The 14,606-nt window shown below is 46.6% G+C and overlaps 2 protein-coding genes across 2 annotated transcripts in view; one reads left to right on the forward strand and one right to left on the reverse strand.

Annotated features, from left to right (window-relative positions):
- Positions 1-480: 480 nt before the first annotated feature.
- On the reverse strand, positions 481-2,838 carry LOC108159393 (axoneme-associated protein mst101(2)). Its single transcript, XM_017292628.2, has 2 exons — positions 2,566-2,838; positions 481-2,507 (listed from the first exon to the last, which is right to left on the reverse strand). Exons 1-2 carry the CDS (start codon positions 2,754-2,756, stop codon positions 554-556), a joined length of 2,145 nt encoding a protein of 714 aa, XP_017148117.1. The 5' UTR covers positions 2,757-2,838; the 3' UTR covers positions 481-553.
- Positions 2,839-3,457: 619 nt separating this feature from the next.
- LOC108159392 (semaphorin-2A) overlaps positions 3,458-14,606 on the forward strand; it is a 37,330-nt gene continuing 26,181 nt past the window's right edge. The window contains exons 1-2 of the mRNA XM_017292627.2: positions 3,458-3,782; positions 7,951-8,105. Of these exons, the coding sequence (XP_017148116.1) occupies positions 8,015-8,105 (91 nt within the window). The 5' untranslated portion in view covers positions 3,458-3,782; positions 7,951-8,014. The remainder of the gene's footprint in view (positions 3,783-7,950; positions 8,106-14,606) is intronic.

Consider the following 14,606-nt stretch of genomic DNA (forward strand, 5'->3'; position numbering starts at 1 on the left):
TTAAAAAATGTACATTTAAAAATATAACAAATTAAAAAAGCGAATTTTTCACATCTTTTTTGTATAGTGGCGATTTTTTTCCTATACCATTTTTATTTGATTAAACTTCGTTAATAAAAAATATATGTATGTCGTTAATATATTTTTACACTTTTCAGATTTGCGTTTTATTTAATGAAAAATTTAAAAAAAAATTATGTACCTCAAGCAAACGCCGAAACACCCTCGAACCATGAAACCCAGTATACCCGCCCTCTGCCACAACTAGAGGGTATAAAAAGCAACAAAAATTTGCATAATTATGCAATCTACGAATGCCACACACGCACACACACACAGGAGCACATTTTGTTGGCTAATTCGAAATAGAAAAGTTTTCAGCAGCAACCCAGAAAGAGGGTATCGCATCGTGTATGAAGCAAAATGTTGGGGAAAATTAGCATTTGATGAACAAAACGAAACGAAACGAAACGAAAGGGAAATGCTGCAGAAAATTTAATAAGAACTAAACATCAAAAAACAAAACATGGTATAAATTGGGGAATAAGCTGGATCAGTCTTTGTTCTTGAGTTTCTCGAGGACCTTGGAGATTTCCTGCTTCAGGGCCACCGCACGTTTGGCCAGCAACTTGGCCAGCAGGGCGTGCTTCTCGGCCATGGCCTGGGCGTTGTGATCGCGGAACTGCGATTCGCTGGAGCTGCGAGATCTCTTGGCCAACTTCTTGGCCGCGTCCACGGCCTTGAAGGCCTCGACCAGGGCGCGATTCGCCTGCTTGTGGGCGGAGCGGTAGGCGGCCTCCAGGGTCTCGATGCGGTGGCACTTGAGCTTCTCGGCCTCCTCGTCGGAAATGGTGGCTTCGCTGAGCATCGAGGCGGCATCCGTAGCCATGTCGAACACCCGTTTGGCCGCATCGTCTGAGGTTACCTTCTCGACCTTTGCTGCCTGTGGTTTGGGCTGGGTTTTCTTTGATTTTGGCAATATCTCCAGGCGGGGATATGTGATTGTAGAGTCCTTTAGTCGTTGGGGACCTGCAGGGGCATCTGCCTCGTTGGCATCTCCAATCTGCGGCGCCTCCTTTGGACTCTGATCGGAGCTGAATATCTCCATGTCCTTCAGGCCCATCTTTAGTTGAGAGCTGGGCCCTTCTGGCAATGGGTTTAGGGAGGCTTTCTCCTGCGGCTTGCACGGATCCTTTGTCCCCTTTTTGTCGGTTTTGCTGGTTTTCTGAACCGGCTCACAGGTGGAAATCGAAACGGCGAAATCGGCCTTGGCTGCATCTTCGAATTGTATCTTTTCTTGCTTCTTTGCCTTTGATTCTGTTTCACATTGGCGCTCCGATTCCTCGGCCTCGCATTTCTGGCGCTCCTCGCAGTCCTTCTCCAGGGATTCCTCTTTCTCGCGCTGCCGACAGGAAGCCTCTTCTTTTTTCTGCTCCTTGCATGGCATGTCCTCGTCTTCGTCCTCGTCCTCGTGGGCGTCCTGCCGCCCCTTGGACTTGCGCTTGCATTCCAAATCCTCGCACTTCTTGCGCTTCTCCTCGGGCCAATCGTCCTCCTCTTCGTCCCCTTCGATGCTGAGATTCACATGCTTGGCCTTCACCTCGGGATTCTGCTCGGCTTCCTCGCGCCGAATGATGGTCTGTGTGCAAATGTTCGGCGAGTGCTCCCTCCGATTGTAGTGATCGTCGTCCTCCTCTGCGATCTCCTTCGACTTGGGCCTGGGCTTGGCCAGTGCGGATCCTTTTGTCGCCTCTCCAGCTTCTTGTGGCTTCGGCTTGGCCGCCTTGGCGGCTCTGGCGGCCGCTGCCGCCTCGTGAACCTGTTTCACCATCTGTGAGATCTTTGCCACGGCGATCTGGAGTAGCTGCTGCATCTTTATGGCCAACTCTTTGGCCGTCTCGGCGGCTTTCTCTGTCATTTCTTCCACGGCCTTGGAGGTTTCTTCCTTCTTGGGGCATGCACTTATTTCTGTAGGTTTCTGCGGCTCCGGTGTGGTGTCCTTCGGCTTGGCAGCAGCAGTGGGCGGTGGTGCAGCAGCAGGCGGCTTAGGCGGTGCCTTTGGCGGTTCTTCCGGCTCCTCCGGATGCACGGCCGTCGGGTCCGAGGGTCCCGGCGTCTGCTCCTCGGGTTTGTGCGGCCAGAACGTGGGCTTGTTGATGAAATCGGGGGCCAAGTGGGGCCGCTGCTGGCAGAACTCCTCCATGGTCATCTCCTCGTACGGCATCATGGCCTTGAGGATGTCCAGCTGCTTGTTGAGCTCGCCGATGCGCTTGTCCGACTCCTCCTTGTACTCGCAGATCTCCCGCTGCATCTCCTCCGCCTCCTTGTTGACCTCCTCGAAGTACCGCCGGTTGCTGATCATCGCGTGCCGATTGACGAACAGGGTGTCCAGCTTGTCGTACTTCTGCTCGAACTGGCTCACCCAATCCACGAACTCTGGCCGCACACTCTTCCGATAGTAATCCCAGTCGATTTTCGGCATAGAGTCGGGATACTTGTTGACGCGCCTATCGGGGATTGGCGGTTACACAAGGATGGCCACCTATCGCTGTGTCTATAGCTCACCTTCTGTACTCTTCGTTACGCCTCTTGAACATCTGGAACTGTGGCAGCTGGTTGGGCGGCACACGCTGCAGGATGTCCGCCATGTTCATCAGCTGCTGCTTGGGGGCCCTGGTCGGGCCACTGGCACCGCCGTTCTGCTGCCCCCCAACGCCCTTCGTAATGCAGCTGGCTATCTTCTTCCAAAAAACCATCTCTCTGATACAAAAATATATATATTTTGTTGGGGATATAAATATATATCTGATGTGTGATACTTTTTGAATCGAATGATCAAATGGGGTTCGGGGGTGGAAAAACGTAGGGCCAACTGTGTGACCCAGGGGAAAAAGTTCGATTTACAGCCAGTGAAAATTGCATATTCATGCATTTTCAATTAAATCAGAGCTTCAAGGACCAAGGACCAAGGACCAAGGAGCAGCATCATCATCAAACTGACAATAAAATCGAAAATTAATTCCATTCCAGCAGACGCACGAAAGTAAAATGTAATTGCTGGGTTAGGGATCCTTGGAATCGAACGGGGCTCTCCTGCACCCCCCCCCCCCCCCCCCCACATCCAGGGTGCCTGCCAAGTGACAAACGCAATTTATAACGCAACGAAAATGGGCTAATGCCAATTCTCCAGGTAATTGTCATTTCTGTCTCTCTCCCAGCACTGAAACGGAGGGAGGGAGGGTGAGCGAACAACCCCTGAAAGACGAAATGGAAACGAAATGGAAACGAAACGCAACAGAGTCCTCTTTTGTGCCTGCTTCTGCGCTCTGGCAACGCTTCAGCTGTCACTTTGACAGCTCCCATAGGAACAAAGTGGTAACGGAACGCCGGGAGAGAGCGCATTCGTGGGAAACGAAACACTGCGGCGAGAGAGAGAGCGCGCCTGTCGTCCTGTCAGTGAGTTTTTTGTGCATCTGTACATTTTTGGTGTATTTTTGTTTTTTCGCAGCATTAATTCGCTTAAAACTCAAGTGTTATTTAAACAATTAGCCACAGAACGGAGAACGTGTTCGCAGCAATGCTTTTAAGTGGTTCAACGTCCAGTAATTCCGCAGCGTAGTCCTGCGACGAGTGCGCGTGTGTGGGTGTGTGTGTGTGGTGTAACCCCCAGTGTTTGTCAATATCTGTGTTTACATTTTTTTTTCCCCAACGCCAAAAACTTAAAATTCAATCGTTAATTGAACAAAAACTTCATCTGAGGCCTAAAACCCATTGAGTTGTCGGTAAGTTTTCGATTCGTGGGGGATTTCTGTGGCTTTAAATGCAGGATATATGGGTGTGATTGTAGCTATGAGTGTGTGTGTGATTGTAGCTATGAGTGTGTGTGTGTCTGTGTGTGTATACAAACATGTGACTCTGTGTTTGAGATCCCAAGGCGAAAGCAGCGTCAAAGGAATACCTGTGCAAAATGTGGCATGTGATGAAGGAGGAGGGAGGTACTTAGGCATAAGAGATGTAGAGTTAAGGGACATATGTTATAGAGCAGAACATAGCCTTCTAGGGAAATGAAAAGCCTATCGAATTTCATCAAGGACTGAGCATAAAACACAATCCAAATGGAATTCTTGAAGCTGCTAGAATCCCACCAATCTACTAGATATTTAAGGCTACTCCATATTCATAGGATAGACGTATTCGCATAGTTATAGAACACAGAACACAAGATGAACAGATGCTCAATTGTCTGAGGAAATAGGGATCCTAGCAGGCATCTGACTTTTTCGACTATAGCACTCTCCTTGCCCCCAAACAAGTCCGAAACATGTTAAAACCAATTAGAGATCTAAGCTCGTGAAACTAGCCCATAAATTACACATATTTCGCTTCGCTTAATGGGGGAAAAAAACGTAGTGCAACTCATCGAAATTCCCCGAGACCGCAAAATAAAATCTACTAATTGAGGTCCAACTTTCCCGGCGGATAGAAGCCAGATGGAAACCCCCTCCAACCTTCTGCGGATAATGCGGAAAAATAAATTTCCAGGCTGCTGCTGCCGTTCGCCGGTTGATGGCTTAGAATTTTAATGTAATTTATTTTCGGTTGCGCCAGAAACAAATAAAACATTGGACCAACATCAAAATTTATATGCAGCGTAATGGCAGAGCATAGAAATATATATACATGTATTGGGCATGGGGCATAGGCCAGGCATAGGACTTGGCTCCCCCTTTTGGAGGAGCAACTTTTAAAGTGTGCAATTTAAATGAAAATTTTCCCGCTCCAAGGCCCAGTCATGCCACACAAGCGGACTAGCAAGTAGCTCCGTGCCACACAGCACACACCGAGAACTACTTATTTATGAGGAGAATGAGAGAGGGCCTGGGGTAGTGGGGGGGATGGGGCTGGGTAGGTTCTACTCCCTTTTTGGCTTTGCCAAGTGATTTTATGCTAATATTATGGGTCATTGGGATTTGCGCAGAGCAAAGTGCTTGTTAAACATTTCATTAGACTTAGTGTAAATACCCGCGCGGTTAACAGGCCACCCTCCACCCTCCACCCACCACCCACCGCCCACACACGCCCCCTAACCCCTTTCAGGGCTTGCGGCGTGGATCCCAAAAGTTTCCTTTTGAAATTGAAAGTGTTGATGGGAGCCCCGCGTCTTGGGTCATATGCTGCCATATGGCCACCAGTGCTACAGTGCGTTTCGTGTGTGTATGTACATGCTGAAGAGGAACGGCCATAGGCATCCAAATGCGTGAAATATGCAAATATCTATCACATATTTCACGCCTTGGGATGAGGTTTTCCTTCCGATAGGATTGCTATTTATCGATAGCTTATCAAATGCAACCTTTAAACGATTATTGCAATTATGGTTAGCTTTTGTACTTCAATATCTTCAATTTAAGACCATAACGTCTCCGATAACTCCTCCGATAACTTCTCCGATAACGATAAATCAGCAAATACAAAAATCGGAATTGCATAACTTCAGATATAGCTTCAATAAACGAGTATCTATCAGATAATTCACGCCTTGGGATGAGGTTTTTCTCCGATAGGTTTGCTATTTATCGATAGCTTATCAAATGCACCTTTTAAACGATTATTGCATTTATGGTTCTTTTTATACCCGATACTCAAAATGAGTATTGGGGTATATTAGATTTGTGGTGAAAATGGATGTGTGTAACGTCCAGAAGGAATCGTTTCCGACCCCATAAAGTATATATATTCTTGATCAGCATCAATAGCCGAGTCGATTGAGCCCTGTCTGTCCGTCTGCCCGTCCGTCCGTCTGTCCGTCTGTCCGTCCCCTTCAGCGCCTAGTGCTCAAAGACTATAAGAGCTAGAGCAACGATGTTTTGTATCCAGACTTCTGTGATATGTCACTGCTAAAAAAATATTTCAAAACTTCGCCCCGCCCACTTCCGCCCCCACAAAGGACGAAAATCTGTGGCATCCACAATTTTAAAGATATGAGAAAACCAAAAACGCAGAATCGTAGAGAACGACCATATCTTTTAGACTGCAGAGTCTGAATTGGATCGTATTATTATTATTATAGCCAGCATCAAGAAAACAATATCATTTTTTCTCGCCCTGTCTCTCTCTAACACACACGTAGCATAGGCGGCTTTGCTTAGAGTAAAACATTAGCGCCTAGATCTCAGAGACTATAAAAGCTAGAGCAACCAAATTTGGTATCCAGACTCCTAATATATCGTACCGAGACGAGTTTGTTTCAAAATTTCGCCACACCCCCTTCCGCCCCCGCAAAGGACGAAAATCTGGGGATATTCACAAATCTCAAAGACTATTAACGCTAGAGTAACCAAATTTAGTATCCGCACTCCTGTTAGATCTCACTATAAAACGTATTTCTCAAAATTTCGCCCCACCCCCTTCCGCCTACACAAAGGACGAAAATCTGTTGCATCCACAATATTGCACATTCGAGAAAACAAAAAACGCAGAATCATAGATAATGACCATATCTATCAGATGGCTCAATCTGGATCAGATCGGATCATTTTTGTAGCCAAAAGCAAGAAATCAATTTGCAGTGGCCACGCAGCGCCCGACGACAATCTCAGACTGATTTTCTGTCTCTCTCTTTGTCGTGTCGTTTAATATTAGCGGCGTCTGCCGGAGGAGAGCCATACTGACTTAGTATCGGGTATAACTGTAGAGTTGCGGTCTCCGCAGCAACTCACAACGTTCCCCCTCGTTTACTTCAATAAACGATAAAAAACGAAAAAAAAACCGATAAAAATAACGATAATTCAGCAATAAAAAAATCGGAGTTAAATAACATCCGAAACATGTTCCATAAATGATTAAAACCTATTCCAATGATGATTTCTGATTAGTTTTCATTGAAAATTCCTGAAATTCCTGTACAAACATTATCCTACCCCAAAACCCGTCTTATGGCTATGCCGCGCACTGTACCCCCGCTCTATGTACTGCCTGTGTGGGTAATTATTCAACAGCTGCCCGTCAGTCCAAAATAAAAGTAAAATTTATCAAAAAATAATCGAAAAGTCGAGGAAAAAGGCGCTCCGCCCGAAATATGACTTTCGTTTTAATGCCAAAATCATGTCAGCCGCAGATGTGACCAGCCCTACGCTCCACACACACATTACGCTACTACTTTCGAGTGTAGTGCCGTGCATCGGGCGCTTTATATTGGATTCGTGGCCATGTGATGCTGACAGAATGGGTTTTTGATCAACTGGCGACGGGCGACGCTTGAGCGAGGCGTCACTCAAAATTCTGCAATTAGTTATTGATAAATCAGAATCTGGAGGCATGCGGCATGTGGCATGTGGCAGGCGGCATTGAGACCTGGGCACATGTATGAAATATGAGAATTGTCACACTTTAAAGCGTTGAATGTTCCTTTTTGGCGTCCTTCTGCTGCCGCTGCTGCTGCTGTCTGCAATAATTGGAAAAATTTCCATTTGTTCTTTTTGGACCAGAGAGCAGGACAGGACTGGCTGCCTGGCTGGCTGGCTGGCTGTAGGCCAGAGGCCATGAACAAACGAGGCTGTAGGCCCGCGCGCATTTACCATCTGTCACTCTGGCACTCTGGCACTCGTGATGAATGTGTTTGACGTGCGGCTCAGGGCTCCGCCACCCACAGCCTCCCCCATCAGCCATCAGCCATCGGAGCACTCTCTCGCCCTCGCCCACGCCACGGCAGTGGAGATCCTTCAGCATACCGCATGACGTTGCATACTTTGCGGCGCTACCGCCCCGCCCCGCCCCGCCCCAGTGAATAATGGGCGTCAGAGCCGGAGACCCACCCGGCCCTCGATGGCTGCAAAATCTTAATGATTTCGCTGGCAAATTGCGCACAATATATCCCCGTAGCACAGTGGAGACTTAGAGCCTAATAAAACTTTGGATACATTATTAATATCATATTATGTTTCATTTCAGACTGCTCTTCAAGAGGGAGGCGTATCTACTTCCAATTGGGCTCGATCCACAGTCCACGATCAAAATGGTTGCAGAATACCTGCTGCTGGGCGCCTGCCTCCTGCTGGCGCTCTCCACGCGACAGATACGTGCCATGACCGAGGAGCTATCGCCGGGTAAGTCCTTAAGGCGTATATTTCTAAGCCACAGGAACAAATCTATGCGTGCCTCAGTGTGTGGGGGGCAAACTACTTGCACGGTTTCTAAATAAACAATGGCTGGAAATACCTTCGAGAGGGCGGAGGAACATCAATTTTAATTATGCAAATGTCTCAAGAAGACCTCAAGCTACATTTCGGGATATCAACCCAAATCATGGACCAGCTTAAAGCTCATTATAACTGCATTAGAATTTGGCCAAAAGTGCCCGTCAGTTGGCCAGAGCGGCCACTCCATTATAAGTAGACAGCAGGTCATACGACTACGGTGGTACCTATTAAAACCCTATACAATTTTTGTGGGCAATGGAACAGCCATCGCCTTGCAGGGGGCGCCTCACCTTGCACTCTCCTCACCTCCTGCTCTGTGTCCCAAACATCCTTGGAAATCGAGGATACCCCCGAAAACAATGCTGGATGGAATAAAAATGGAAAATTTTCAATTTTCCCTGTGGCCCGATGGATGGAAAATCCCCTGCAAATGATGATGAATGTGCCCTGGCTGTGACCCAAATAAATTTGTCAATTTATCATTTGCCTAAAATAAGATGACATTGGTCCTGGGCACCAGGATGCTGGCTCTGTCATTGGATTTATGGGTTTTGCTTCCAGTAAAAGCAACAATTGTCTGAGATTCCGTACGAGTGTGTATCTGTATCTGTATCTGTATCTGACTGAAGAGAGGCAGCAGCTCAAGGATCCAGCAGCTCCAGCGTGCGTGTGTGTGAGGGATAAGTGTCGGCTTATGCTTCTTGTTAAACAATAATAATTGCAAATCAAGTTAGAGAAAGCCCGCCGTCCTTGGCCCTCGTCTCCCGCAGGCACTTGATAATATTTTGTGGTCCTGTGGTTTTGATTTGAATGAAAGCAGCCTTGTTCCTGTGTCGAGTGTCCTGGCTAATCGAATCAAAGGCCACACACACACTCGAGAACTTTCTCTCCCTCTCTCTCCGCATGCCCTTCACACTTTTAATTAAAACTTTCTTTAGGGGAGCGCTTTCTTTGTGCATTTGGGCCCTTAACTCTTGCGGTTATCTATCAAATTAGTGAATAACCCGCTTGACTGCATTAATATTACTTTCCCCCTGCCATTCGGCCACTTGTGGTATTTTTTATTCCTCTTTTATTAATGATCTATTACGAAAGGGGGGCCGCGGAGTCCTCAAAAAAGAAAAACAAATGAAAATTAATGACTTGAAGAGCGCAATCAGAAGAGAGAGCCAGAGAGAGAGAGAGAGCCGGAGGTTGGACAATGCAACGGCACTTGAGCGGAGAAGGACCCCGCGACGCCGGAGAGAATGATTCCGTCCGTATCGTGTTCCGTTATATTATTATTAATGAGGAGAACGGGGGAAAAAAAAGGTGAACCAAAGCGCACCTTTTGCACGGGGGACGGTGAACGGGGGGGGGCTTTTGACGAGGGGATAATGGAAAATGTTTGCGATGATTACGATATTCACAGGAAGAGAGGGAGGGGGGGACGAATGAGTGCCCGTAGCAGACAGCTTATTATCATGGTGGCAATAATAAAAGGGAATTATTAATATGACAAAAGACAAATGACTGAAATCGAGTTTGAAATGACTCCAAGTGGGGGCCCAAGTGGGGTTTGGGGTGCCCCTTTTTAGGGGTTGGAGACACAGGACACACACTGTCCATCGCATCGTCCCTTTCTGTGGAAAAGACAAACGGCATGGGCCACGACCTCTCGACAGGCCTTGTGGCAGGCAGCAGAGGCATTGAAAATGTGGTTTCCCTTTATGTGTGTGTGAAGGACCGAAGGATGGCACAGCCTCTCTGTGTTTTGGGGGGGTTGACAAAAGGTCAGAAATACATTATGTGCTAATGCAAAGTCCATGTTAATAAATGTTGATTGAAATAATGATGATTAATATTTTGCATTTTGACATTTTGGCTTCCGGCTTCCGGCCCCCACCCCCGCCCCACCCCAAACAACAATAGTTCTCTCTTCGAGCCATTATCATTTATTTTGTGTGTGTTTTGGTGCGCAAATTGAAAAAATCCTTTTGTTTGCCATTTGCCGCTCCTCAAGTTGATTTATTGTGTGCACAATTATTCCCCCCCCCCCCCGAGGGGCAACCGCAACCATGTCGTCTATAGAGTCCACGGATACACTCCGCTTGTACCCTGTAATCGTACTCGTACAGAGGAAAGGTATATCTGGTACTTTTGGGGGGGACTCTAATGGTTACAGGTTTTCCATAGAAGGGCGTAGAGTGGCGGGCATCCCTTTGTCGAGCTTTATTTTTTGTCTATTCCTTTACTTCCAGTGCGACAACAATTTATAGCTGTAAATTCTTTGGTTCTGCAGAGATATGGAGAGGGAAAGAGAGAGAGAGAGGGAGGGAGGGTGGTAGGGTGGTGGGGGGTGGCAGAGCAAGAGACACCTGACATCCATGTGCCGCTCACACATTCGAATTTTCATTATTTTTTTTTTCAATTTCATGTTTTTTTTTTAGTGCATTTTACACCGCACGCCCCCACCCCTCCTGCAACGGAGCCAATAATTCCCCAGCTTCCAGCTTCCACCCCCCCCTTTCCCCCTTTCCCCCTTCTTTGTATGCACGCTGCATTGGCATTTTTCGATTATTGGTTTTCTTTCATTTGATTGCACATTTACACATTTTTGTTGCTTCTTTTGGCGTCCACCTCCTCGCTTTGCTCTTTACTTTTCTTCTCTCTCTCTGTCTTTTTTTGCACTCAGGTTCGCCTGTGGCACAAACGTGTGCCACACCCTGGCGCATGGGGTAGATTTGTTTTATAGATCCGCAAATAAAAAACCCCCTTTTTGGAAATTTTTAAATTAAAAAAAAAAATCAATTTTTGTATTCCCCAAGAAAAGCTTTGTAGAAGTATTAATAGTCTATTATTGGACCACCACCAACTAGTCCATGCCACACCAGGCCCAAGCCTGTTACACAGCTCTCCTTCCAACCGAGGTGCGTTGTCGCATTACGCGCGGAAAGACAAACAAATATTCGACAAATCGTGCTAAAAAAACTAAGCATTTCATTTATAACTCTTTCCAGGGTATTTCCCATTTGATCAGCCATAAAATTTGTTTTGTTTTTCGTTCGAAGCTGTGATTTTATTTGTGGAAATCTCTGTTTTGTTTCTGGTAGTTTCTAATGCTCCTCTCCATGTCACCCTGTTCAATCCTCTCTCACTCCTTTTTTTTGTGGGTGGGTGGGGGGTGGTGGGTGGGGGGTGCTGCTCTGCTCTGCTGACGCTGTCAAGTGTTTTGTCGCTTGTCAACGATTTTTCGCCCAAACTTCCGCAAAAAGCCAAAAAATGCTTGCCAAATCGCTTTCAAACCCCCCGTGTGTGTGTGTGTGTGTGTGTGTGTTTGGCATTCGCAATTTTGGGATATTTATTGCAAAATGCAGTGACTGTAAAAAAAGAAATGGCCCTGCCAGAGGGAAAGACACATGCAGGGGGGGTAGCACAGCTCCTCATTTCAGACATGCCAGACTCCTCTAATTGGGCACTTTGTAGCCCTGGGGGGGTGACGGGGGGGATGCAAGGGGGGCAGAATGTTACATATTATTAAATTAGGGCCAGACGTAAAGCGCTTTGCATATGAAAAGTGACAGTAAGTGCACCGGTTTTACCCCCCGTTCCCCTCCCCCCCCTGCCACCGCAGAGAACAGAATGTTAGTCAACCCCATGGACCAGCCAGAAGAGCAGGAACAGAGGCTGGAGCTGGAGCTGAAGCTGGAGCTCCATAAACTTAAAAGCCTTGTCATGTTTGCTTAACATTCATTTTTTACCCCCTGCAAAGCCCGTTTAATTGTGTTAGTGAGCGTTTTATTATGGCACGGAAATTCCCCTGGACCATCCTGGAAGAGTGAACCATAACCGCACCACTCCTACCCCTGGTGCCCAGCCCCCCCCCTCCCAGAGCTGACATCTGTCCCGTGTTGGGAAATAAATTGAAAGCGTCGCGCGGTTTTTGCATAGAGCCAAAGTGTTTTTCCCAAAATATCCCATAAAAAAAAAAAAGGCAAAGATTTAATGAGTCATTTGAGTAATGCCCGCAGGCAGAAGGAAATTCCTGTAGCAACAAGAAAGAACAACTTTTGGCGTTCCTGGTTCCTGGTTCCTGTTCCCGGTTCCTGTTCCTGGTTCCAACACTTCAAAGAGAACCGATTCCAATTTGAACTTTTGGGGAAATACCTTGCGGCTGAGGACCCGTGGCCTGATAATTGCTGGGTCTCATAATTATTCATAGTACGATAATGAGGCTCTTGGATCCGAGAGTAGTGTGTGGCCTGTGCACGAGTGCACTCTCTTTTCAGTCGTGTCCTGGCAACAAATACAGCAAATAAACAAAGAGAAAAAGCTGGCAAACAGTTCAAGAGGAGGATCCCCTCCCCTCCCAGCCACCAACCAGACAGTTTGATGGAAATTGTTAGGCAAGAAGCTCGGGCAGAGCAACAATAGAACATACAAAATACTTTTGGGAATCAACACCAGAACAAACAACAACGCTACGCTGTAGCTGTATCTGTATCTGCATGTCTGTTCGGTTGAGAGACAGCAATGGGGAGGCAGAAGAAAGATGTGCGGATGCAGAATTAGAGTAGCGCAAAAAGCGGAGAGACGAGAGGCAAATGAGCCGGAGACACGTACACCGGGTGGGGCGTAGGAAGGGGCTGCCCAGAGGAGCGACACACAGTTACTTAGCACGTCAATTGCATGTGGCATGTGGCATGTGGCATGTGGCATATGGCATTCGGATATACGCTCCCAAGTGGCAATCCCAATTTCAACTCCAACTTCAACTGAAAGACTTGAAAACTGAAGCTGAAAATCGTTCAAATTATATGAAGTATGTAGGTACACACATCCCATAGATACACACAGATGTACGCTCGTTGAATGCATTGAGGCATGGTGCAAAAAGAGCTTCTGTTCACCGTCAAGTGGCCAATAGTCCAGCAGAGTTGCCTTCTTTTACTCGGCAGCAATCCGTGTGACTGCAAATCAGGTTGCTGTAAATTGATAATACTTAACAGGCAGCCCCATCTACTGCTTATTTGCACTTGACCATCGAGAGCAGGCAGCTTCTGCTTTACTTCTGCTTGACTCCTGCTTGACTCATGCTTTACTTGTGCTTTGCACCTGCTTTACTTCTGCTTTATTCCTGCTTTACCTTAGCCATGCTTTCACACTCGTTCCGTTTCACCCGTTGTCAAGCAGTGGTATAGCAGATAGCCGTTAGAAATGCAGTAAAATAATGTTTGCCATCAATATTCAATTGTTTCCACTCTTATCAATTAGTGCATAAGTTGTGTGAAGCAGTGCAGTGCGAATATTTGCATCATTATTTTATGCTGAGGGTTTATGCTGATTCTCCTTCATTTCTGATGTTGCGAAGCAGTGTGAGCATCTTGGAAGAAAACTGCTTTTGTTTCATACACTGTCTGCTCTCCCACCCGCATCGAATATTGTATTTTAATGCGCTTAATTTGTAACAAAGAATCAGAGCCCCTACCCCTAGAGCGCCTCTGCTGCAACTTAGTAAGCCTACTTACTTAATGATTGGACAACAAAGGGAGCAATCCATTGTTTGTACAAAGGAACAGTCAGACAGGAGTAACAATAACAGTCGCTGCTCCTGCTGCTCCTTGAGTTCTGCGTCTGCGACTTTCGATTCAAGTCGGGAATCTCTCTGTTTGCACTTCGTATTTGTGTTTGTGCAATTAATAATGCCTGAAAGTCTGAAAGGAATATGGAGGCTCTACTACCCGCCCCCCAAAAGTCATTTCATAATTTTCAGACTTCCGTCTTTTCTCATAATGAGGCATGAGGGGGCTTGGGGCTTGGGGAATGGGGAATGCCGGTTTTGGTAGCACAGACAATGGTCAATGGTTCTGGTTATCCTTTCGAGAGCATCTCAAATATGCAAATATTTCAAAACTAAATTCAATTCTCGAGAAATGTTGAACTTTCGAGTTAAATCCGACATAATGAAAGGGGAATTACATAAATGAAGCTAGTGAGAGAGAGAGAGAGAGAGAGAGGGTTAGGGAGAGGGAGAGGGATAGCTGGAAGACAGCACAATCAATTAGGGCGTGGCCAGTGGCCATGCCCAACAGCATGATGTGGAAAATATAATAAACTTGAGTATATTTGCATAAATGCAACCATACATGCAACATGCAACATCAGCAGCAGCAGCAGCAGCAGCAGCAGCAGCAGAGCGACAGCGACAGCAACAGCAACCATGCCACAATGGCATAACGGAAACAGGAAATGCAAATGTCTTGCAAGAGCGGAAATCTATTTCAATAAACTTGCGACACTGATAAATTATTAATCTGACATTTTCCAGTTGCTGTTGCTCCAAGCTACATGCTACATGATGCACGCTGCACGATGCACGCTGCATGCAAAATTCAATTATCCCGACTTTAACGTTGACAAGGACTCCTC

The sequence above is a fragment of the Drosophila miranda genome, chromosome 3 (genome assembly GCF_003369915.1).
Source record: "Drosophila miranda strain MSH22 chromosome 3, D.miranda_PacBio2.1, whole genome shotgun sequence".
Classification (NCBI taxonomy): Eukaryota; Metazoa; Arthropoda; class Insecta; order Diptera; family Drosophilidae; genus Drosophila; species Drosophila miranda.